General features: G+C 39.7%; 1 protein-coding gene across 1 annotated transcript in view; it reads right to left on the bottom strand.

Moving 5' to 3' along the window:
* LOC115040707 (CUB and sushi domain-containing protein 1-like) overlaps positions 1-27,108 on the bottom strand; it is a 299,299-nt gene that overhangs the window by 168,096 nt on the left and 104,095 nt on the right. Inside the window, exons 5-7 of the mRNA XM_029497673.1 lie at positions 17,519-17,631; positions 16,877-16,954; positions 1,237-1,318 (exon numbers count right to left, since the gene is read on the bottom strand). Coding sequence (XP_029353533.1) covers positions 1,237-1,318; positions 16,877-16,954; positions 17,519-17,631 — 273 coding nt within the window. The remainder of the gene's footprint in view (positions 1-1,236; positions 1,319-16,876; positions 16,955-17,518; positions 17,632-27,108) is intronic.

The following is a 27,108-nucleotide window of genomic DNA, read 5'->3' as shown; positions in this document are numbered from 1 at the left end:
TTACAGCCTGAGTCCAAAGGGTTGGGCCAGTCTCCTTTCATACAACCACACACTGTGAAACTTACAGGAAAGAAAACGTTGCCATTATTCCCATTTACTTGAAATTCCAATTAATCACTATTGTACGTGTGGTTGTCTATGGATCAGAATGTAAGATACAGCCATGTTCCACACAGCAGAGAAAGATCCTCAGTTTTAGTCACATAAATTTATAGGAATTAATTGACAGATTTGAGTCTCTCATTATCATAAACTAAATGTAAGAACAATTTAGCTGCTACTGATACTAAGTGGATAAGTTGTAGGGAGAGGTGATTAACTCATAATTTCTCACTTCTGATTAAATAAAATTATGTCTCCCTTTCTACCGATCAGATGACAAACACCATGAAGTGAAACATTTAAAAATCTCAGCATCCATCAAATCCTTGTTTACGGGCCAAAATCACATTCTTTGGCATTTTCTGTGAATGACTTATACATGAGTAAAGACCTCTATAAACTCACTGTAAACTGGTAAAAACTAATGTGTAAGACTCTAAGAGTCCGAGCTATTGTGGATAACCAGTAGTGACTGTAAACACACAGTGAAGGATCCAAAACTTTTGTTTTTGACCTGGAGCTCTGGTCTCAAAGTCCAAGTCAAACTATAGCTCTTGCCAGCAGAACTTCTGATTTCTATCACATATAGACAAAGCTGTTTTTGTTCCTTCTACAGAGAATTTGAAAGATGTCAAATGTGAATTTTAAATTGTATTATACACCAGATAGATAAGATGCCTCACAGCTAAAATGTTTCTGCATCTGACAATTTATGACGATACGCAAACCACAAAACCCTTTAGTTTGAATACAATGGAGGGCTTTGGTAAGATGTTCACTTAATTTGGAGTAATTCTTGCACCAGATCTGGAACAGCCTGGCACTCATTCACAGCCTACTGGATATCTGACGTTTATGAGTGAAGAAGAGAAAGAGAGAACTTAACCAATAACTTAACTTAATCACAAAACACTAATAAACTAAGCTAGTATCCCTTACTGTGGGCCAAATGATTTGGTGACTTGGTGCCATGTTTACACTTGTATTCCATTGCAAGAAATTACTTTGATCTGGTCAATACACACCTGACTTATGCTATAGATTCTTACACTAGCTAAAAGAGCCACAATGTCTGTTTTAATAGATTTTTTCCACTGATTTGGTGATTTGACTTAAAAGCTTTAGTTTACTTACTGGAACGCAGAACCCATCCTCTTGCCATTTTCTGGAACTCCAGGATCTGGACACAAATCACCTGCAAGACCACTCTGACTCACTAAAAAAAGGAAAAAGGTTTTTTTTTAGGATATGATGAAGATTTCAGCACTTCCTGTGATTATTGAAAGCAATCTGTGTTATAATTCTTCAAATTTTTTATAAAAAAAATGAAAGGGTAAAATATACTTGTCATTGTGACCACATGAATATTAAAAACCACAGATCTTAAGATGTAATCTCTGCTGGTTTGGAATCATGTTTAAAAACACTTAGGTCTTAATATGTAATTAAGAGCTTTTCCTTGACAGTAATAGTAATAAATGCACTAAAAACATTTAAAGATATGAAATATGAAATGTTATTCATTTCTATCTACAGGTATTCCACAATGAGAAAAGAAACATGTTCTCTTTCAGAAAACAGAAAAACGGTATGAATCCTGATTTAAAATGTCAGTAAATCAAGGAACCTAAATAAGACCTTTAGTTTAATATTTCTGAATAGTTGTGTTTCACAGTACAATTTCTGACTGGTCATAGTAAGAAAGGCATAATAGGCACTACTGAGCTGTCACCACTTGTGTATATATACAATTATGGAATGTGTCACATTTAATTAAAAAACAAAATGTTATGTCAGTGGAATATTGATAGGAAAGATGCTAAGATAACAATTCCAGACGTTCAGCCTATACTTTGTAATTAGAAAAGAATGAAAAAATAGGACATATATATATATAGAAGGTTTATTGGGACAGGGGTTGTGGGCAGACTTTTTATAAGGTTTAATACATGGACAGGAGGAACTAAAATTAACTTTGTCCATGCATAGTCATACAGTTCGACTTGAACAAAACAACAACAAATAGAGTGAAGAATGACTGAAAGATTTATCGAAACCCTCTGGGAGAAATTCTGACAGAGAATATTTTTTGCATAAAATTAAATTGATAGAGTGCTTATTGTTGTGGCAATATAAACCAACACATGCAGAGATCTTTAGAAGAGAGCTGGTTTCAGCTTTCATTCACTCCTGTTTTTATTATCTATCTGTATGATCTGTTCCATTGCTAGAAATGGTACAAAAGGCTCTGTGATTTTTTTTGGCCAGTTTTATATTTTGGCTTTTGGTATTGCCTTTAGATTTTACACTGGTTTGAATCATCTGCTGAATGATAAATAAGACTAGACAACATGTAAGGAACCAGTCAAAGGACTTTAGACTTCACCTGTCTTGATGGAAACTCACTGGAAGAATAATGATGGCAAGCAAAATACAAAAAAGTAAAAGTGAAGTGAATGAGGAGCAAAATGTTGAAAATAATATGAATGCTGAAATGATAATAAAAGGCAAAATAGTCCTGAAAGGTTATAAGATTTGACCAACAAAATATGCTGCTTAATGCCTCATTCTTATATTTTGCCTATCTTTTCTTGTATCTTTCACATTTGCTTCTACCATTACCACTCCCTCTATCTTTCTTCTTTCATATTCCCAGCTTGCTCACTTTGCTTTTTCTCTCTCACACACAATTTACAAAGGGATGCTGAAGTTTTGCACATCCTGGTATAAAAGATGGATGAATGATTTGCTGCATTAGTGTAATTTAGTTATGTGTGTGCTCAGGGGTTGTGAGTCTCAAAACACTGTGTATGTATGTTTGCTTGAGATATGATGCAAACAGAATCAGCTGTCTTTTTGCCTTGCTGTGCGTTTGATGTTCTGTCCAAAAATCACCACATAAACAGACTGTAAAACACACTTTCTCTGTTGTGCGTACTCATCCCTTTCTCTTTAACTCATGTTCAAATGGTTTTCATTGGCAGCAAATATAAAGGTTCAAATTGCTGAAACAGATCCAGCTCATGCAAACAACATGAGATTGTTAGAGAGGGAAAAACAGCTGCCAAATATCACTGTTGGGCCTATATCAAAAATTCTCAAACTGACTTAATCCCATATTTGCACTTAAAAGACCATTCAACATTTAAACACAAGCTTGTGATGCGTAATGTCATTTCCATATCATCAAAGCATCTCCAGAAAACCCTTCATCTCAAAAAGTCAACTTTTGCGGAATTGGTTCAAGATGATTCATTTCCTTGTTGATATCCATTCTTGTTTGCTACTTCTAATGTCTGTGGTATGCTCCACTTCATATTAGCCACCCACGCTTGTAAATAGAGCCACACATTTTGTCCCACGCTATTACAATACACTCACCGATAAGAGTAAATTGGAGGAGGGGGGGCACTGACCAGTAAGCAAGGAATATTTCACAATGCAGTAAGACTAGAGAGATTATGTGCCAGTCATTTTGGGTGCAGCCTCAACCACTGGAATCTTTATTAATTTTACTGCATATTTTATCATTCTTTGCCCTTTCCTGATTATAGCAAGTCTTGCTCTGTGCTTGTTTGTCCTCTTTGGCTGCTCCACCTTGACAGTACGATTGTGTGAAGTATATTTTGCCATCACACCACCACCAGTAAATGACTACTGGTCTCTCCTGTGCAATCTCCAAATCAATCCCATTCAAAGCTCTGCAGAGCCTGATAGTGATGGAGGGGCAGAAAATTCTTTCTCCTTCCCCTGGTAATAATTAAATTTGCACTTTCTGTTTGCATGTGCTTGTTTTACTATCCCTGCTCTTACAAAATTGCTACTTTTATGTATGTCAGCACTTCTGTGTCTATACTTTTTTTACAGTGACATGAATGCTCTGGCATCACCAGTTGTTTGAAGAATTATACCAGATTCTTCCTATTTGCCTGCTAAGACAACAAACTCTATCCAGCAAGCAAGCAGATTGCTGTGTTATTTATCTGCAAAAGATCCAAACATGCAGTGTGCAAAATGAAGTCCAATAAATTCTTTACTTAGCAAATAAATAAAGGTTTTACATTAAATTAAATTGGAAGAACAACAAATATGGTAGAATTGAAAACCAACACGTGTTTAAATTTCATTAAATGTGCTGGAATCTGGAAGCCCGTAAATTCTAATGCAGTCGAATCTGTTCCATTTTGATTGTGACTGTCACAGCGGTGTTAAATTAACTACACATTTAAAATCAAGGTGATGGCTTGTTGTGATCTCGAACTAGACAAGATCATATTGGAAGGTGTCATTTTAATTCTCAAGACTTATAAGTGACACAGTCAGCATTGGAACCAGTTCCTTCAGCTTTCGTCATTTTAAAAACATGCATTACAAAACAAACCTGTCTAGCCAGAATTAAAGCACTATGCAATATGCCAACAAGCATAAAAGTATTATTTGGCTGCTGCCATTACTATTAGCCCTAAATGCAGCAAGATTACACATGACACTTTTTTTTTTTTTAGATGATCATGAACAATAAATTCTGGTTGTCATGAACACTCAGGAGGCAACATAAAAATAGAACACACACATATATATATATATATATATATATATATATATATATATATATATATATATATACGTATATAAAATACACACAATACATATAAGACTATTCATCTAGTTCAATTGAAATCCCTATAGACATAATTTAGGATTTCAAAGCTTAATCTGTAATTTAATTTCAAAAGATAAATAGGGTTTTACTATTACTTTGTTACCCTCGAGAACACAAAATATATCAAAGTTTTTTAATTTACAGTTATAGAATCAATTAAATATTTCTGTAAACCTAAATTTACAAAGAAAAGCTTAAGATATAATTATTGTCTTCATCATTTCAGTGCGCTGTAAAGAGCAATGCGATGCTTTTGAAGGTTAGGTTTAGTTAGCAACACATCATTAAATAGTTTTTTACATGACATTTTCTGAAATAGTGCCATAGATATTAACTTGCAGATTATTTTGTTTTTTTGTGGTGTGAGATGCACTCACTAAAGCTTCTAAATGAAAATGGTACACACCAATGGCCCAGGGAATCAGACAAAAGTGGTAAACCACTGGCTTAGGGAGTGATGTAAAGACAGGTAAACACAAAATTATTTAAATTATTATTTATACTAATTTATTTATTTATTTATACAGATACTTATACTAATGCAAAAACATCTAGCACAAATGTTCAGCTTGAGAATTAACCCTTTAAAAAATGTGTTCATACAAAATAAAAGAGTCAAAAAGAAAGGAAAAGGACAGGAGGGCATGACAGAATATGTGTCTCTGTGTACGTGTGCCAGTGTTTGTAATCGGCTGATATCTGTTTCTACATGAGATTTTTTTAGGTGCTCTCCAGATGCGTGCTGGATGAAGGAAAAACCTGTGAAGTGCCGCTTGTTAGTGTGCTCTTTTCCTCTCCACTTTCCTCAGCTCTCTCCTTGTTGTCTCTTATCCACTTGGCCCATTCTTCCTGCTCCACCTTCTCATGCTCACAGGGCAATCATGCCAAGAGCCAATATCTATAGCCATTTCTCTCTGCAGTGTTTTGTTAAACCTCACCATGAAGGAAATGCTATGACTCAGACAAATTTTTATATGACAAAATAACTTACATTTTTCTAATTGAAGGATATATTAAGGCGAGTTTTTTTTCCCAAAACCTGTGTAAAAGTGCTGCTTTAAGATCTTACAATTTGAAATTTCAAGTGGACCGATCATTTTCATTTGAATATATCCAGTGCCACCATTCCAGCCGATACTGAGGAAAACACTGATTATACATCACACACTCACAATGATGATTCATTACAGTTCTGGGTCGTTGTCTAGGGAATAAAGCCCCTTAATCACAATCTTTCAGCCTCACTGTAATTATGACACATCCTCAGCAGAAAGCTAATGCTACTGCTGCAAGAGGGCAGCTGCCATATTGGTTGGTTTTACTTGAATCACTCACCGCTGTTTTAGTTACCACTCTGACTTCATATTCCTATCAACCTATCCATCCATCCATTAATCTTTCTGTTTTCAGTATCACATGGGATTTTGTCATTAGTCAATGTGAGAATTATTCATGAACAGATTGTACTCAAACTGAATAGGACTTATTCTCATGTGTGTCTCTCTAATAGACTGTGCTTCAATATAGTCCAGAAGCTTTTACACATGGTCCATTAGATTATGATTCATAAGCATTCCATTTTCTAGTCAGGTAAAGCTCATTATCATCAGTCTCTAGTTCTTTATAATGATTATCTATTGCATAAATACCGCACATTATCTGCCATACAGCTACAATCTTACCCTTGGGAGTCATATAGCGTAAGGGGATGTAGTTCAAAGACCAGTTCGGGACCAAATCTGGACTTTGGTTTCACTTTTTTTAATGTGGTAATGATCCTGGTTTCCAGTCTGATGGCCTAATTGTACTACAGTGGAGTGACCTCACTGTGCCCTCAGTCCAGTGTGAGAACCCACATTTTCTCACTTTTGGTCCCCATAATAAAAAAATGGGAGTATGTTTTAATGAGCATAGGTCCCATGGTGAGAAACTAAATTTCTCATTTTGGTCTGGAGTACAAAAAGATTAAGGGATCCCTGGACTACACAGTTAACAGTCATCATCATCATTCTTTAACTCCACATAATAATTACAGTGAGCAAAGCTTGTTCTGTACAGCACAGCACAAATTTTACCAGTGAGATAGGTGAAGAAAGAAGCAGTGAAATCTGAACTCCTTGAGACAAAGGAGCATTAGCGGTCATAAGGTTAATGTTTAAAATGATTAAACGATTAAAATTTTTTATCAGATTAATCTCATGGCACATGTTCACCCCATGCTTGGTTGGGTTTCCTCCCACTGTCCAAAGACATATGTTTGGGTTAACTGGTGATTCTAAATTGTCCCTAGGTCTGAGTGTGAGTGTGAGCGGTTGTTGGTCTCTGTCTGTCTCTGTATGTTGGCCCTGCGATGGACTGGTGACTTGTCCAGGGTGTACACCTTTTGATTCATCATGATTGATTCATATTCAATTAACAATATAACAATTAATATTCATTTAAAATTCCAATCAAATTAATCATGCAAATGAACCAATATGGATTAACACATTCATTTTGACAGCCATAGTTTAAAATTAAAATGCATTTGTGTTCCATTTTAATAGCAGTAGATGTCAGTCTGATAAAAATTTCCAAGAAAGAATTTTATAAAAAGATTATAAAAGATTTTTTTGGCCAGCCCTCCTTGTAATATACAAATGAAATAACATTGGCTTCAACAGGCTGACTTTAGGTCAATCATGTAGTAAGCAGTTTGTATATGAATGTTTTGTTTGTATTTACATGAAAACATTACATGAGGGTGAGTCAATATTTAAGCAAGATTAAAAGTGAGAGCGTGGGTGTGATCCTCACATTGCACCCCACCACTGATAAATATAATAAACTGATTTGCCCCAGGATCTCCCAACAGACCCCTGTATATACTTGTGTACACACAGAGCATACCGCTTTTGATTTTAGCTCCAGCAACAGATGAGGAGCAACACAAGCACATAAGATCTCTCTTCCACACACATACATACAAAAACACCATACTAATGTTAAGTGCATCGGCACATGCTCAGTTGAGCATGTAAATCAGCAGAATTATTGCTGAAGGTTTTATTATGAAGCTAAATGCTGAGGAATGGATGAGGTATGAGCTTGGGCTTCTGTGGTAATTAGAAGCCTCCTACAAATGATCTGAACGCTGTTTCAGAAGCATATCAAAGCTGCCAAAAAATATGTCGGCCAGTCACCCTTTGAGGGTAGAAACATTTATTGTATTTATCATCAAATTCATTGTTTCATTGCCCTGTGGTTAATGGAGTCCAGGTCAATATATTATTTGATTTCACATCAGCTGTTGCTAAGGTGAAAAGCTATTACTTTCAATTCATTTCAATAGGTTTCAATTCAAACACTTGGAGGAGCAACTTATTTGGCTTCTTTTGCTTCCCTTGAAACTGGGAACTCTTACAGAAAAAAAATTGTTTTCTAATTCCTGGAGTAACTGAAGATGGTTCATCAGATTTGAAGATATCACAGAAATTAAACTGATTAATTACTAATATGTTTGAATACAGCGACATGATATCCAAGTTTTACTGTGCAAAATTTCAAAATGAATGCATACCGACAGATGTCTATTGTACATATTAGCTGGTAGCATGACAGCAATTCAATGTTGAATTAATGTACCACATTGGGACCTTTACTACAAGGCTTTCTTTTGTATGTTGGTTTTATTTTTTATTTATTTTACAACCTTTGAAATAGCCTTGGAAGTTACTTTTCTTTAGATGCGCTAATCTGGTGAACAGACTAATATCCTGGACACATTCTGTGATAAATGCTACCACACTACAGGATGTTGTAAGTTAACGTTGTTTCACAAAAACTGCCAGTTTATAAAATGTACCCATGTTTAGTTTGTGCGAGGACTAATATGTTCGTACTTTCTCAAGACTTGTTTGCCTAGCGGGGTGTCTCCCCTGCTTGGAGAGAGATGGATAGTTACACTGCTAGTCTGGGCCACCAGCTGGTCCCTAAGTCTAGTTTTGACATAAAGTTAGGGGTATGTAAGCACTTCTCCTGTGTTTATAGGGAAGGGTTTTGGGATTATAACGGGGTGTTTTTTCAGCACATCCGTCAGTTTAAGTTTATTGAATATGCCTTGCCACAGTCATTGAAAATGTTTTCATTTTTATATATACAGTAGATGCTTTCTATGTTGGCTGATTTACATGGACACAGCAATTTGATAAATATTTTGTCCCTCGTGGGCTTCTCAGGCCTATCAGTCAAACTTCAGTACAAAATCTAGAGGCGTTGCTATTATGATAAGAAAAAATATACAATTTATCTGATGTCAAATGATTTCAGACCAGAGGGGCAGGTATGTTATAGTTAGTGGGACTCTGAACTCCATACCATTAATATTATTAAAGGTATATGGGCCCAATTTCAATGAGCAGCTTTTTTTCAGAACATTGAACAACAGAATAACATGCTTTACCAAACAAACAAACAAAAAAAATGTGATGATTGTCAGGTTTTGGGTTAAAACTGGGGTTAGTGTTCTGTCCATGTCACTTTCTGTTTTATTTTGTAGTCCTGGTCCCTTCGTGTTCCCGGTTATGTTACTTCCTGGTTGTGTCCCATGTTGATTGTCTTCCCTCCCCTGATGTGGATCACCTGTGTCTTGTTTACCACTGTGTATTTAAGTCCTGTTTTCAGTCTTGTCCTTGTTGGATCATTGTCACTGTCATTGTCGCTGTCGCTGCCATTGTCGTTGTCATTGTCCGGTCTCCGTGTTGTGGCCTTGTCCATGCCTTGTCCATGCCTTGTCCATGCCTTGTCCATGCCTTGTCCATGCCCTGCCTAGTGGTCTTGCCCATGCCCTGTAGATTTTTTTGCTCCTTGAGTAAAGTCCTTTTTTCCACCTACCTGGTTTCCGGCTCCTGCATCTGGGTCCTACCCGCAACACGCTCACCGCGTTCTGCCCCCCCAGTCCTGACAATGATCAGTTGACCAAGCCAGAAGCTTGATACAAAACTGATCGTAAAATAGAAGTACTTGATAAAATAACTGCTCTACAGTATAAATATATATAAATAAACCGACCGCATCATACTAATCAGAATATCTCCCCTCCATTTGCAATTCACTGTGGGACCCACCAAGGTTGCCCCCTCTCCCCTTTCTTGTTTGTGATTATCATCGAACTGCTCGCTGCCAGTATCAGACAGAGCCCTGTAATCCCTCCCTTCAAAATGCTTGGCTATGGACACTATCTTTCGCTATATGTGGGCGATAGTCTCTCTCTCTCTAGTACATTTGCCAGCTGCAAACATCAATACGTCCTCTCTTGAATCTCATCTATACAGTCGGCAATCTCTCAGGATTTTCTATCAGCTGGGAGAAAAGCAAACTTATGCCAGTCTCCACAACAGTTAAGAATGCATGTTTTCAATCCATTCTTTTTAAGAAATCCTACAAAGCCTTTACGTCTTTAGAAGTGACTGTCACCAAAAACCCAAATGATCTCCATCCATTAAACTGGCAAACAAAAATTGAGCAAGCCAAAACCAACACTGAATTTTGGAAAACCGGTGCGTTTATTTGGGAAAGCACAGTGGTTGACTGTAAAACATAGTGTGTATTTGTTTGATTAACTTAGTACAAAGACCATGTAGTAAATGAAAGGCTCCGCGATTAATTGCCATTTTATGGTACATCAGTGACAGACTGTCATCGGGCAGTTTGTAGCCATTACGTTCCGTGGTTGTCGAAGTGGGCGGTTCAACATGCAAAGATTGGGATGTGCAAATTTAACAACAAATGGATGGTAAAGGATGCATTTAGGAGGTGGTTGGTGCCGGTTGAAAACAACAATTATGCAAATAGACTTTTTCCTTAGGGACCATGGATGTCAAAGCTGTTGAAAGCACCAGTGGCACATGACAGCAGCTAGCCAGCCACAGCGGGACCAGGTTGAAATTGTTTTAAAGTAAAAAAAATTTAAAAATAAAAATAAAAAATACCCCCCTTTCAAAAAAAAAAAAAAAAAAAAAAAAAGTTTTACATTTTATTTGTTGGTGGTCTTAAAAAGGTCTTGAAAAGCATTACATTTTTCTCTTAAAATGGTGCAAGTACCCTGTATTAGGCAGGCATGGAACGATGAACTGAATACAGATATGAAAGACGAAGTACGGGAGGAATGCTTAAGAACTATACGTGATTGCTCTGTGAATGTCAGGCATTGCCTTATACAGATTAATACATTACATAGACTCTATTATTCTAGAGAAAAACTGCACAATTTCTTTCCAGGTGTTTCACCCCTTTGCAACATATGTAAGTCTTTGACTGGTAACGTAATACATTCTTTTTGGTTATGCAGTAAACTGTATACATACTGGAAAAGTATTTTTCATTGCTTTTCTATAGCTTATTGTCATGATTTGCCCTCCATACATACCTGCCTCCAGTGGTTTTCCACTCACCACTCCCCTGCTCACCACATCTGCCAGCCACACCCACCTCGTCAGTCACTCCATTCACCTCCTCCTAATCAAGCCAGGTTAAAAGCTCCACTCTGCTCCACACTCACTGCCAGATTGTTCTTTGTACCCATGCAAAACTTCTCCTGGTTCCGACCCTGCCTGCTCCCAACCTACCCGCCTTGTCCCTGCCCTGGTAAATACTTGAGCTATTCTGTTTTTGACCACGAAACTGCCTTGCCCCTTCCTGATTTTTGTCTGCCTGCTCACGGGGCTGCTCTGAGTCCTCCCCCTCCAGTGCTGCAGCGTGTGATTTCTCCTGGTCTCTCCATTGATCATCGCTGGGACAGTATCCTTGTGAGTGTTTCTTGTGTTAACTTACCTGCTGGTTCTTCAGTCCTCTGCCTGGCACTGCTGCCTCATCAACAGTTTCATTCTGGGCCCTCGGATTTTCCTGCAAGCCCCTTTGAACTGAATTGTGCTTATTTACCTGCCTCTGCTGACAATAAAAGTCATTACCAATCTCCCTGGTCTTGTTGGTGCTGCTTTTGGGTCCAAACCTCAACCATTACAGTACAATCTGGCCAGTCATGGACCCATCTCGCCCTCCATCTCCACAGAACTGCTTGGAGAAAATAGAGGACGTTCTCCAGTGACATGAAAGCATGAGGGCGGATGCCATCACCCAGATCCAGCAGCTGACAGCCACCCTTGCTCAGGCAGTTGCAACATCGCGGCCTCCTAAACCCCCAACACCACCACCACCACCACCGCCTCCTTCCGGAGCCATCATTGAACCTCGTGTTGGCGCACCCGAGCGTTACACTGGGGATCCTGACAGCTGCAACCCGTTCATCACGACCTGTTTGCTCTCCAGCCCCTCACGTTTTCCACTGAGGCAGCCAGAGTGGCCTTCACATCAACCACCTCACGGGCCGTGCCAGTCTCTGGGGGACTGCGAAGTGGGAGAAACAGACTCCAGCTTGTGCCTCCTTCCAGGCATTCTCAGAGGAGCTACGCAAGGTGTTTGGAATAGGAGCTTCTTGGTGGGCCTTCAACAGGGTAATCCCTGCCCCCTCATCGCCCTTATGACTATGCCATTGACCTGCAGCCCAGCACCACTCCACCCAAGGGCCGTCTCTGCTCTTTGTTTGGCCCCGAAAGAGAGGCTAAGGAAGCCTACATCAATGACTCTCTGGCAGCAGGAAGCATTCCGCCCTCTTCTTCTCCTGCGGGGGCAGGTTTCTTCTTTGTCGAAAAGAAAGACAAGACACTGAGGCCATGCATTGATTATCAGGGCCTCAACGACATCACCATCAAGAATCACTACCCACTCCCTCTCATCTCCTCAGTCTTTGAGCTTCTCCAGGGGGCCGCCATCTTCACCAAGCTGGATCATCTGGTCCGCATCCAGGAAGGTGATGAATGGAAGACTGCTTTCAACATCCCCTCCATTCACTATGAATACCCGCTGATGCCCTTCGGTCTCACCAACGCCCCCGCTGTCTTCCAAGCCCTGGTTAATGACGTGCTCGGAGACATGCTCAACCACTTTGTGTTCGTGTACTTAGATGACATCCTGATCTTCTCCAAGACCTGTGAGGAGCACATCAGTCATGTTCGGACAGTTCTTAAGCGCCTCCTCGAGAACTCCCTCTTCATCAAGGCCGACAAGTGTGAGTTTCACACCTCATCTGTCTCCTTCCTGGGCTACCTTGTGGCTCCGGGTAGCCTGCAGATGGACCCGTCCAAAATCTCGGCAGGCCCACTGGTCCCTCTTCTTCACACGGTTCAACTTCTCCCTCTCCTATCACCCCGGTTCCCGCAATGTCAAGTCAGATGCCTTGTCACGACAGTTCAAGGGGGAGGGGGAGTCAAGGAAAGAGGCCGACTCCATCCTACTTTCTCCCTGTTTGATTGCTTCCCTGACCTGGGAGGTGGAGGAAAGGGTGAGAGCTGCAGTGGAGAATCAACCAGGTCCCAGCACCTGTCCCCGGACCGCCTCTTTGTTCCTCCGGCTCTGAGGCCTGACGTGCTCCAGTGGGCTCACTCCTCCAAACTTACCTGCCATCCTGGAATCTGGAGGATTTGTGATGCACTGAAGCAATGCTTCTGGTGGGCCATGCTGGAAGAGGACACTCATGAGTACATCAATGCCTGTCATGGCTGCAGCCAACACAAGCCTTCTCTTCAGTTCCCTGCTGGATTTCTGCAACCTCTTCCTTCACCTCGGCGTCCATGGTCCCACATCTCCCTGGACTATGTCACTGGTCTTCCCTCTTCTGGTGGGAACACAGTCATTCTCACAGTGGTTGACCGGTTCAGCAAGATGGCACATTTCATTTCTCTCCCCAAACTCCCCTCCACCAAGGAGACTGCTCAGCTGGTCCTGCTCCACATCTTCCACCTCCATGGTCTTCACACTGCTGTGGTCTCTGACTGGGGCCCACAGTTCACCTCCATCTTCTGGTGGGAGTTCTGTGCTCAGCTTGGGGCCTCCGTTAGTCTGTCCTTCGGTTTCTACCCCCAGTCCAATGGCCAGACGGAGTGCATGAATCAAGAGATGGAGACAGCACTGCGTTGTATAGTGTCACAGAACCCCTCCTCTTGGTCCCAGCAGCTCTTGTGGATCGAGTACCTGGACCCGAGCTCGAGTAGCCCTTCTCCGAGCCTCTGACCGCTACTCCTCGTCTGCCAACTGGAGTCACACTCAAGCCCGGACTTACCAAGTTGGCCAAAAGGTCTGGCTCTCCACCCCGGTGGAATCCAGGAAGTTGGCTCCCAGATTTATCGGTCCTTTTCCCATTCTGAAGGTCATCAACCCGGCGGCAGTGAGGCTGCAGCTCCCCCGGTCCATGCGCATCCACCCCACCTTCCATCTGTCTCGGGTCAAGCAGGTTTTGGAGAGCTTACTGGTGCCCCCCACTCCTCCTCCCCCGCCTCATCGATGGTGGTCCTGCCTACATTGTCCTTCGCCTGCTGCGCTCCTGCCGTCGTGGTCGTGGGCTCCAATACCTGGTCGACTGGGAAGGCTATGGTCTGGAGGAGAGTTTGTCCCTGCTGGTCACATCCTCGACCCTCGCCTCATCGCCGATTTCCATCAGCAATACCCCGACCAACCCTCCAGGTCGACCTCCTCCGCTGGGGCTGCTCTTTGGGGGTCACCCGTCCCTCCCATGCCTGTCGACTTGGAGGTGGAGGGGGCCTCTTCCTCCGAGGAGGACTCATCCTCAGATTTCAAGGGGGCCCTCCTTCAGACCCCCTCCGCCCACGTGGCTGCCGTAATGGAATTATCTGGATCTGAGTAGTTTTAGTCCTCCCCCTCCAGTGCTGCAGCATGTGATTTCTCCTGGTCTCTCCATTGATCATCGCTGGGACAGTATCCTCGTGAGTGTTTCTTGTGTTAACTTACCTGCTGGTTCTTCGGTCCTCTGCCTGGTACTGCTGCCTCATCAACAGCTTCATTCTGGGCCCTCGGATTTCCCCCCAAGCCCCTTAAGGACTGCCACTTCCCCTTTGAACTGAACTGTGCTTATTTACCTGCTTCTGCTGACAATAAAAGTCTACTAATCTCCCTGGTCTTGTTAGTGCTGCTTTTGGGTCCAAACCTCACCCATTACACTTATGGGTATATGTTGGGATGCACTTGTTGCCATTCTGTGGCAACTACCCCTATGACTTTAGCCAACAAATATGAGAAAAAGGCTATCATATTTGGAACTGTGATTGCGAAAAAGTTAATCCTCTGCGCATGGAGGTCAGACATTGCACCCACGTACGATCTGTGGTTGAGAGAAATGGCAAATATGCTTCACCTGGTGAGACTGAGACTTTATAATGAAGAGAGGGGAGACGTTTCAAAAAATGTGGGACCCTGTATTGCAACTATTTCAAGGAAGAGACTAATATGTTGAGTTTTCTTTTTTCTTTTTTAATATGTATATTAAGTTTATTGCCATCTGTGGTCTGTGTTATTTATTTATACTTTTAAGGATGAGCTGATCCTGTTCGTGTTTTATTAGTTAATTCTAGGGTGGGGAGGCAGGTCCTTGTCTTGTGTTCTTTTCCCGTACTAAAAAACAATAAACATATGTTGAAAAAAAATCCAATGTGTCTATACGGCCACTCTGTAAATGGGGAAAGAAATCTTTTAAAAAAAAGTGGTTTGTATTGCACAAAAACAGCACAATTCCAGTCCAGCCTGATTGAGGGAAGGAAAAAGAGAAGAGGAGAGATGACGGGAAGTTTGGGTCAAAATAACTATTTGTTCAGAGGTCATGCAAGCCAAACGATACCACAATACTGCAACACCAATGTACAACTTTAACACTGATGTATGCCCTTTTTGGCCATATTCTAAAACTTCTGTTACTGCAGTTTTTTTTTCTTGGAGAGACAGTTTCCCATGTTGACTGTTGGTTGATGATATTTTCACTGCAAACATACCAAAAACTATATATCATAGACAACACTCAACGACGTCTCTGACATATGGTCATTCTTTTTGTATTCAAAGCTGTTCTCATTTTAGTTGAAAAGTGCAATAAATGGCCCTCATCATATTACAAATGGTATGGAGGAAGGAGTGACAAAACCCATTTAGATCTCATTGAAATTACTTTTATAATATGCATGTACATGAACTGTTTGGTGGTAGTCTGTACAATATGAGAACTTCAATAAAGGGAGCTATTTATGAAACAGATAGGAGACAAACACAGGGAGCAAGAACGAAAGAAAGAAATTAAGCGCTATCAATGTGAAAACTTTTTCCTCTATCATTAATCATGCTGGATTGCAATTTTTAATACTGACTAAGACTATGGCAAATAGATGAGCTGACACTGACTTCAGTTGATGGAGAATACGCTGTCTCTTTCTAGAGTCTTGGCTGTACCACTAAAAGGAATGAATAAAATGGATCATTTCCAGCCAAGGCCAAGTAGAGTCACAGCACTGGCCCTCCAGACTCCATTTAGCTTTTGGGATGTTAGAAAGTTAAAACATACATAAAAAGCTAAAACGGATAATACAAAACATTGGGAAGCCACAACGACAGCCAGGAGAAATTGAGTCACAATGCTGTGGTGAGTTGATTCAGGACTGTAATCAAATTTTCCTCCTCACATCAACAGAAATACGAACACTGTGTGTGCAAGTGACGGCTTGAACATGTCTTCAGAGTTAAAATAAAAGGAAACAATTCAACTTCATCAACTGAACTGATAAAAAAAAAAAAACACCATGTTGGCTAGCTTTTATTCCAGTGACACAAAAATACACAAACAATTATATTCTTACTTTTATGATAAAGCAAAACTACTTTTATTGACACAAGTGCCTTTAATTGTTTTGCTGTCAACTGAAGAAAAACTTTTATAGGGCTATATGGGTGGTAATGGGCTGAAGAATGAAATTACTTTTTAACAAGTTCAAACCTGGCTGTGAAACTGAGAGATAGGAAATATCTCAAACATATATATATATATACAGTATAGGCCAAAATTTTTGGACACACATTCTCATTCAAATGAATAGGAAAGTGTGAACAAACTTTTAGCCTGTATTGTATATATAATAGAATAGTTCTAAGATATATATGTATATATATATATATATATATATATATATATATATATATATATATATATATATTTTAAACGGCAGATTAAAGCTTACTTACAGACAGCATTTTTGTGACTAGAGTCTTTGCTGGGCAACATCTTCACCCCTCTGGACTTCAACTCTATTGCTTTCTTAACTGCAAAAGGGAAAGGAGAAGACTTGAATTATTAGATGGTACATAATATAGATTTTTTTAAGTGCTTATTATTATTTTCAGGATTGCTATTCAGATCACATCAACTCCATCTGTGCAATCCAAAAAGGGCTTCACTCTCCCCCTCTCCTAACAAATCTATGATAAATGCATGAAAAGCACATCTCCCTCGCTTTCCTAATCCCCAAACACACACACACACACACATTCAGGTGAGACTGTCAGAAAAACGACTATGGTAAGAGGCAAGAGGGCAAGATTGAGACAGACAACTGGGAGAAAAGGGAGTCAACATTGTGTTGAATAAAAAAACAAAACAAAACAAAAAAAAAAACCAAACAAACAGAAAACAGGCAGGCTTGCAGTGTTTTGTCCACCATTTGGAAATTGCATGGATATAAATATGCTAATACTGCCACACAACCAGTCAATTGGATGATAAAAAATGTCCACCCACTTCAGTCAGGTGATTTCAGATTGCTTTTCCCATAAATAAGTTCTTAATTAGACCAAATGCAGTTTTACCCATAGACACATGTGACATACCTTGGTACTGAGCACTGAATCCTTTTCTTCGGTGGTTGCTGTCTGAGGTGAAATGTATCCGAAGCCAATTCTTGTTTGATATCACCGGTGAGGGCAGGGTTGTACCAGTCAACCTGGAGGTAAGAAAAACGCTCACATTTTCAACTGCTGTTCAAAAACATTTCTGAGTTTGTTTTAGTGGTATAGAATAAATGTCAAATTCAAAAGATAAGGTATGATGTAAAAAAAATGTTTTTTGCAAGTCCAGGGCATACACTGTTATTGTTGTGTAATGTGTGTATATTTCTAAGCTTCTTTATAGTCCACACTTGTGGCTAATACCATGCTGGAACATAAAATATAGCCTTCTCCAGAGATCACTTTTGTTTCTTGTTTCTTGGAGTTTTTGCAATTACTGGATGGAAAGAATTAAAAATATTTTCATTAAGTATTTCGATTGCAGGTAAAAGAGAAATCTCATGAAAAGATACAGTTGTTTTGGGAAAGGACTTCAAAACTTCTGCCATGTAATTAGGGATTCCAGCATTATGGATTGCAACACAGCCCAATCAATGCTGAAAAAAGTGCTGTGAAATCGCACATCAAAAAGAAATGTAGACATATTATACACGCCTCAAAACAACAGCTGTGAATAACTCCGGGCTCCATATACCCCCCAACCCTTCATCTGAGGAAATACACATAATAAAAATGTCAGTATGTGAAGCAGAACTTGCGTCACATAGTGTTTGAATTTAAGTTTGAATTTAAGCCTGACTGTAAAAGCCGTTTCAGTTGAAAAGATATTTGATCCCAACATGGAAAATACAGATGCCAGAATTCAATAAATTTGGTCATCACTGACCAAAAGCTTTTCTGATTTGAAATACCAATTTATAAAAATCCACCCATCTGTCTGGTTATCCGAAGTCAAGTCATGGGAGTAACAGCAGAATTAGAAAGCAGAAACCAAAGCTGAGTTGTATCCACAGCTCCAGCAGCAAATATGTTTGCTTGACTTAACGGGCCTCCAGTTTGTCCTGTTAGTTTTATTTGTTATCTTTTTTGGGGGTTGGGGGGGCAAGGAGCTCCAGACTTCCTTTTCCCAGCAACCTCAAATGCAGCACAGCACTAGCAGCCCTGAATCTCCAGTCAATCTCACGCTCCAGAATTCCTGAATGTGCACAAACTCTGAGATACTGGAACTCTTTTACTTTTGGCAAGGACTCATTCCCCACTTGGAGTAGGCAAACCATTGGTTTCCTACTGAGGACCATGGCCTCAGATTTAGAGGTGCTGATCCTCATCCCCGCTGCTTGAGCTGCAAACCGAGCCAGTGAATGCTGTAGGTCTAAGGCCGGTTTTGCCAAAAGGACCACATCATCCACAAAAAGTAATGATATGGTCCTCTGGTTACCGACCTGTAATTCCTACCTCACCACGGCTGTGGAAACCTGTCCATGAATATCACAAATGGAAGTGGTGTTAAACCAGATGAAAAAAAGAAAGGAAAAACAAAAACTGCCAGTATGGAGTGTCTCAGCAGGGGGCAGTAGAAATGTCAGACCTCTGGATTCACCAGGACACAAGATTTGACTTCTAGGTCCCAGGTCATACAATCACCAAACTCATCTCACCTGTGATGAGCCAGAGCAGCAGTCAAATCAAATCAAATCAGATTTATTTGTATAGCGCCAAATCATAACAAAGTTACATCAAGGCACTTTACATATAGAGCAGGTCTAGACCAAACTCTTTATAAATTTATTTAAAGAGACCCAACAGATCCCCCGATGAGCAAGCACTTGGCAACAGTGGCAAGGAAAAACTTCCTTTAAGAGGCAGAAACCTCGAGCAGAACCAGGCTCAGGGGGGGGCGGCCATCTGCCTTGACCGGTTGGGTTGAGAGTGTGGCACAGTGTGGCATGTGTGTGGGACAAGCAATTCACTCCCAGGAATGAATGTGGTTTGCTTCCTTTAGGTTGTGAATTTCAAGAATGTTAGTTCATTTCAATATGATTTGTTTATTGACTTACTCAAATGGAAGGGTTTATGTTTATCTTTCTGTATACATTTGATAATTTCTTTAGTTTATTTGAATATCATCAATTGTATCCAATGTATAATTTCATTAATTGTTAAAGAACATTTTAATTTGAGTTAATGGGTTGTTTATTTTCCTGTCTTCAAGGTTATCAAATCTACAGTATACCTTCGGTCAACATTGAAACCACAATAAAAAACAATAAGAAGGGTATGAGTTGTCCTGTGTTCTCTGTTGGGTCAAAGGTTTTTTTTTTTTTCGAGTTTTGGCAGACATCAAATCAAAGAATTCAAGAATCAAAAATTTCAAACAAATAACTTGACAATTGGAGACAACGCAGAGCCATTGTTCCTCATCAATCAGAGGATGGACCCTCCTTTCCAGTACTTTAGAGTGGACTTCTCCGGGGAGGCTAATTAGTGTGATGTTCCTGTAATTGGCACACACCCTCTGGTCTCCCTTATTGAAGAGAGGGACCACAACCCTTGTCTGTCACTCCTGCACTGTGAAACCCTCCAGCATTTCAGGGGGTATCTCATCCACACCTGGGGGTATACCTCAGGACTGCCAAAGGAGTCCCCAGGGACAACATGTCCCCAAAGGACTCTCTTCAGCCAGGCAGCTTCCCTGACTACCGGTATCCACCATGTCCTAGTGTAGTTGGCCTTTAACAATAACAGAGGTATACTAAGTAGAGATTGAAGAGGCAATGAGAGAGGAAGACACAAAGCTCAGGACAGAAATAAAAATTTAGAGCTGGTAAAAAATATTTACACTTGTTGGAGGAGAAAATTTGGCGCTTGAGATAGGAGACAAAAAGTTCAGTCTCGATGAATACAGTTGGAAAAGTTATCATATCAGAAAGACACTAAAGGAGGCATCTTGTGAAAATCAGAGAAAAAGAATGTGGAAAATGTCAGATAAGACAAAAGCACTGTCACTGTGTCTCCCTGAAGGCACTCCTGCTCCACATTACACACAGACTAAAGAGCAATATGTTATCTCTCTGAGTCAACCAGTGGTATTTCCCAGGCACTGTGGTTAAATATAAATGTGTGCTTGTGTGACATAAAGACATTACATAAATTAGATAAAAGCCTCAAAGGGGGAATCAAAATGATTGGATTTTTTTTTCTACATAATGCAGACACTTTACATTTAGATTTGCTACTTCAATAAAACAGTGACTGCAGTAGACTACTGTATGGCCTATAGTTAGAGTGTAGGGAGCCTGGTTTCAACGTAACTAATTATCTGGATCTCCCATTTGATGTTGGACAATTATTGGAGTTTCAGTATGGTTAGCATTTATTTTTACGTAGATTTCAGCACAGTTACAGTGGTGTTGGTATTGGCACCAGTGTTTGGTTTTCATCTCAGATCTACAACATCTGGTAAAAGAAAATGCTCTTAGGCAACTTGTCTAGTAAAAAACAAAACAAACTACATTTGAATCAAAGCTGGAAGAATGTTTTTTTTTTTAATAAACAAAAAACCTGGGAAGTCGAAGACCAAATTGACACAAAGGCCAGGCACTTTTATCCAAAGTTAAGCTAAAGTGAGGTACATTACTAAACTACATGCAGTAGGAGACTCTGACTAGTAACTCATAAGTTTCTATATGAAAATCAATGTAAAAATGATGATGAACTGTGAAGTGAACTGAACCATCCAACCAGCAAAACCGGTGCTATTAACACAAGATATTTATAAAGAGACATTCATTAATAATAATGAATTAATACTGACAACTGGAATCTGGACCATGTCAACCAGTGTGTGCTTGATTTGGTAATTATCATGGGCAGATGTTTTGAAAATAATTTAATGGACACATAAGCCAGTAATAGTGTACACTTTAAGCATCTTTAGCTGGTGGAGGTGGAGATAATTGCCTGTGCATTATCTTATCCATTATCTTATACTTATCCGTTCAGGTCGCAAGTGGGGCTGAAGCAAATCCCAGCTTACACTGGGCCCTGGGTCCAAGGTTGCTAGTCTGTATAGATAAAGATATGCAACCATTCATACTCACTCATACCCATGGGCAATTTAGAGTCACCAATTAACCTAAATGTGCATGTCTGTGGACTGTGGGAAGGTGAAAACAACAATGCCCAACAGATACCACATTGGCCACACACACACACACACAGAAGAACATGCACACTCAATATGTGGTTCGAACCCAGGACCTTCATGCTGTAAGGTTTTCTATGCATTAACTTCTTTCTAAAAGTAAGCAAATACTGTTAAATAAATAAAAAAAATCCTTTAATGAAGTAACTAAATTAATTTCCCACCTGTGGAAACTGTTCATCCCTAAAGTAATTATTCAATGAACTAAGACATTTTTGTAGCTTCATGCCTGTATGAAAATCAAGTCATACTTCTTCATATGATTTGATTTGATTTAGTGGAAGCTAAATGTGTGGTGTTGACTTGTTTATTGGTAGAGCCTTACAAATGCATTCCTGTTATGAAGAAAAACAATTACCTGTTGAGTATTACTTTGGGAAATTATTGCTGATATTATATTGTTAGAGCCTCAGGCCCAGCGCATTTGCAAAGCAGTGGTTATGCAATAGAGAACAGGATTTATAAGTGACGATAGAAATATAAACAACAATATGATAATCCAGCAAATGTACTCATTTGCTGAATAAATCAACCAGTATAGTGAATTTGCTAATAATAACAACAGAAAATGCAATGTATAAATCATCTCAACTACAGGCTCGGTTAAAGGGCTACAAATGTACCTCATAATTTCATTCCAGTTGTAGTCCAAATGTAAAACTGTTATATCTTGGTTAGCCAATCGTTTCCTTTTCCTCGCAATCACTTATAGACATGCTTCTGGGAATGGGAAATTAACTCAATAAAACTTATATCAGAACGTCTCATTGCACATTTTCATCAGTTCATTTTAAATGAGAAATCAGCTTGGATCAACTAAAAATATGATCCCAGCTTCTCCATAAGAGGACACAAACAATGCCATGCAAACAGTTTCATTACATTTGTGAGCCATATTGCTCTGCTCTATTTGGCAATATAGCATTTATCTGAACATGTGAAATGATCACAGGAGAAGCATGAAGGAAATTCCGGCCACAAAGTATCCTGTAGAAAGTTGTTGTTCTGTCATTGATACATTTTGCCAATATAATTAAATGAAACGCAGCGACAAAAATAACAGAGCACTTAATTGAATTTTTTGAATAACCGATTAAGAACCACATCCAGTTTGCACTGAGGAAAAAAAGACATAGAATGACTGAAATTGTTGCACTTTTGAAGTTAATTATTTAATTAAATATTTTACTATTCACTATGCATCTACGCATTGGTGCCATGCATCACTGTACTTTATGTGTCCAAAATTGACTAAAGAAATATCTTTAAACACAGTTACAGTTAACATAGAAAAACACTTTGCGTTTTGGTTCATCTAACTGAGGTTTTGAGGGGATGAATCTATCCTGCCATTTGGCCCGTCTTCAAACATTTATGTGTTTCAAAAAGATGGGGAGCGATAACTTATCCCTAAAGGATACTTATGCAAGGCAGCAGCATATCACAAACTATAGTTGTGTTTTATTTTTAGGCACCTCCAGTGACTGAAGTAGTTGAAGGAAAGAAAGAAGTCAGTTGATGTAGTGTACAGTATACAACCACAAAGCCTGAAACAACAACACTATGAGACTGGAGTTGGGGAACAATAATGAGCATTACTATCCAAAACTGATAAAATTACATGGATGCAAGTTTGCATACTGATGCTAGACTGTGTTCACTCAATCAAATAAATTAGGTCCTTGTGTGTTGGAGAGAACAAAGACAAATATGAAAAGTTGAGAGTGAATCTGATAAAATGTGCAAGACATGCTGCACATCCTCCATTATTCATCGGGGCTGGCCAGCTGCCTGACATTGGAATGAAAATGATACAAGAGGTCAGAGAGGAGCAGGACAGAGAGATGAAACTGAAAAGAAGGAGGACGGGAAGAGGGCACAAACAAGAGGAGAAAGACTGACAAGAGATGGATAAAAGTCTGCAATAAGACAGGCCTGATGTAGAGGAATCAGAGGATACAGCAAAGAGGTTAGGCGGAGATGGAGAGGAAAGGAGAAACAAATAACGACGGACAGGCCTGACAGAAATCAGGGAAGGAGGTTTTAGGAAAGCAAAGGAAATGCAAGAGAAAGAAAGAAGGACAAAAACAGAGAAGAGATAAGTGAGAGAATACCCCACAAGGAAACATGCAGATACAAACAAGGTCTGATGGATAAAGAACATAAAACGTGAGAGCAGGAAACCCACCCAAATGAACAGGAGGGGAGAGGTTAGACTAGATAGGAGGTCTAAAGCAAGGAAAGGTGAGACAGTGAAGCAACTCTAAATAAGTTCAGACATTACAAATACCAGATTGCACAGGATTGAAATAAACAAGAAAGCAAGTGAAGTTGTAAAGAGAGGAATGACAGAAGAAAGGAGAGAGGGAGGAGAAAAGAGGACCTTTCACAAAAAAAAAAAAAAAAAAAAACTCAAAACATGAAATGAGATGAAACAAAGAGAAACAGAGAATATAGGAAAGACAGAAAGAAGAGTCTGCAGAATGTAAAAAAAATGGAGAGGAAATGCGAACAGAGGAGAGATAAGAGAAAACGAGAGTAGCAGTTTGAGAAACCTGAGAAGAGTAGACAATAAACGAAGAGAGGCCAAATGAGAGAGAAGAGACAGGCACAAAGAAACCAAAAGCAGGAGAGAGGTGCTTACTATAACACTTCTCTATTATTAGACCATTGTTTAAGTGATATACAGTATGAACAACACAGTGACACAGACATAACTTTCTACTGCCCTGACGTTGTTTGGGCCCTGTCTTCTCCCTGTCGGCTGCTTGCATTTCTGGCAATACAGTATTTATTATTATTACAAGCCTCTGTGGATGGAAGCATCTGCAAAATGACAAAAGGCAGTGTAAAAATAATCATTGGATACAAGTCAAAAAAGTTGGAGAGGATATTATTCACAACAGAGAGCTGTTTATTCCAAGTGCTCAGTTCAAAATGCTGGTAAACAGTGCACATAATTTAAAATGCATATGTAATAAGAGGACAAAATTGGAGCTCTTGAGTGGAGAGAAGAGACTAAGCGCTTGGTAGGGGAAAGAAAAGGGTTAGCAAGGAGAAGAGGGAAAGAGGAGGAGTGATGAGAGGAGAGTGTTAGACGACAGAAATTGTAAATGCCTTTTTCTTTGGTAGATGTCACTGAATCCCTTCATAATGAGATACAAATGGTGGATAAGGTTCAGCCAAAGATGCCTCAAGCTTTCCATAAAAGACCTAGAGGGTGTGTTGAAATGATCAAGGAATTGCACAGCTATATGGACCTGGGAAAACCCACTTAGATCAGACAAGGTGCAAAGCAGAAAATTTGGGCTGACTTTTAGATCTCAGCAACCTACAGTAGGCTAAACAATTTATGAGGAACAATATTGGCTTGATTTTAGTGATTGGAAAGGATATTGTAAGATGCTCTGTGTTTTCAGTGGAGGTATGGGATGTAAAAGCCATGAAGTCTGTTCTAATAATTCCCATTGTTTGCAGATGATGCTCTCTTTCTTGCTCTTCTACATTACCTGGGAGGTTTAAAAGTTGCTGAGTACAAATACAACATATACAACACCTATATGACGGAGAGCATAGCAAATTTCATGAAGATGAGCAACATCCTTGTGAAGAGAGGCTCAGGTTATTTAGCCACAACATGTAAAACAAAAGTGAGACTGCAGCTACTGTCATGTGAAATGGGAGTGGCTCTCATGCTTGATGCTTATTTGAAGTTTTCCACAGAGAAGGGCCTTGATTCAAACGAGGGAAATGAATCATTTCTAGCCAGCCTACTGTAGGAGGGAGATTGGAGAGGGAGTGGGGGTTCCTGAGGGAAAGGGAAACGCAAATCTAAGGTGAGAGCCAACTCATGTCTCTATTAAGGTAGGAGACCTGATATGAGAGTAGTTTTCATCACATTAGGTGTAGTGATCATATTTGTCAAATAATGGAATAATTGCCAGCCAATAACAGCCAGGGGAATTCATAGATGGAAATTCATAGATTTAATCAGGCTTTTTAAATCACCATAGCAAACTACTGCTTATTAAAAATCCCTGTCTATGATGGTGATAATACTTTACTACAAATCCCTGAGTTTTGCACTCTGACCGCTGGGGTTAAAATCTATGTGAATATTGTAGAGAACCATAAGGAACAAAATATGAATAATTGCTGGGGGTTGTGCTTCTTGGATAAAATGGCCTTTAGCAGTGCAAGAATCCATTCACTTGGGGAAAATGACAGAACGAACACTGTTGGGCTTTAAGCATCTCAGTTTGTCTTCTGCTCTGAAAGACTGAGAGTGAGAGGAGGATAGCCTAAAAGGGGGAAGGGGAGAAGAAAGTAGAGGAAAGGCAGAAAGGCTGACAGGGTAGAGGTCACGATGTAGGTGAAGAGTAGCTGAACAGTATAAGAACAGGAAACATGAAACTTATACTTACAGCTAATTGGAGGTCAGAATATTGTATTGTATTCAGTATTTCTCTTTGTTGTTCAGCATCTTCAGTATTTACCTGATACTGGCCTGAGGTTAAACATGAGAAAAATCAATCCTGCCAGTGTCTTTCTCTCCAAAGTTATTTGATACATCTGATATTCTGAAATCCAACCTTCAATGTACAATATTTTCATTATTTTACTTTCATTTCATTATACACCAAAGATTAAATAAAAGATAGACTAAAACCATAAATTTAGAAGTAAGGTTAGTTAACACTTGACTAAGAACATTATGCATAAATAGTATTTGTAATAGTATTTGTCAGTATGCATGTTCATGTGACAACCTGCCAGCTCACAGACAGGAACATGCAACAGGAAATTGCTTTTGGGACAGCCAATCAGAAAAAGCTCACAGTAAACAGGAAGAATCCATCACAGTGGTCCTGTCAATTGTCAGTCATGTTCACAATGACCTGCCCACATACCTCAGTGAAAAATGTCAGTCATGTCTTCATCCCACCTATGGAGAAAGGTACTTAGGTTTGTGTAATAGTGTGCCCGACAGAAGGCCATTTATGTTTGGCTTTAAATAACGATATTGTCTTTGGGCTGAATCACTGAGCTTTTACTGAATATTCAATTTGTTGGATAGAAACATATTTTCAGTTAAAATTGATGAGCTTCAACAGAATTTGAAACTCTAGGGTGCAGCAGTGTTAAACTAGTAGTAGTGGTTTTATTTAGCTGGTCCAATAATGTGAATGCTAGTGGACAAGACCAACCGTCATCATTATATGTTGCTTTTAATTTGAGAAAATGTTGGGTATAAGCTCCAGTAGACTCCCGTCCCCCTGCATTGCAGAGGGGTCAGTTGACAGCGGCCTTTCTGTGTTATACTATCAGACACAAGCTGTGTGTGTCTCTGCGTGTGTGTGTCTGTGTGTGTAATCTGTCAGAGCCTAGAAAAACGATCAACAGCTCACACTGTCAGAGGTCCACTTAA

The sequence above is a fragment of the Echeneis naucrates genome, chromosome 3, assembly GCF_900963305.1.
Source record: "Echeneis naucrates chromosome 3, fEcheNa1.1, whole genome shotgun sequence".
Lineage (NCBI taxonomy): Eukaryota > Metazoa > Chordata > Actinopteri > Carangiformes > Echeneidae > Echeneis > Echeneis naucrates.
The sequence above is the reverse complement of the archived record's forward strand: the minus strand, read 5'-3'. Positions and strand labels throughout refer to the sequence as shown.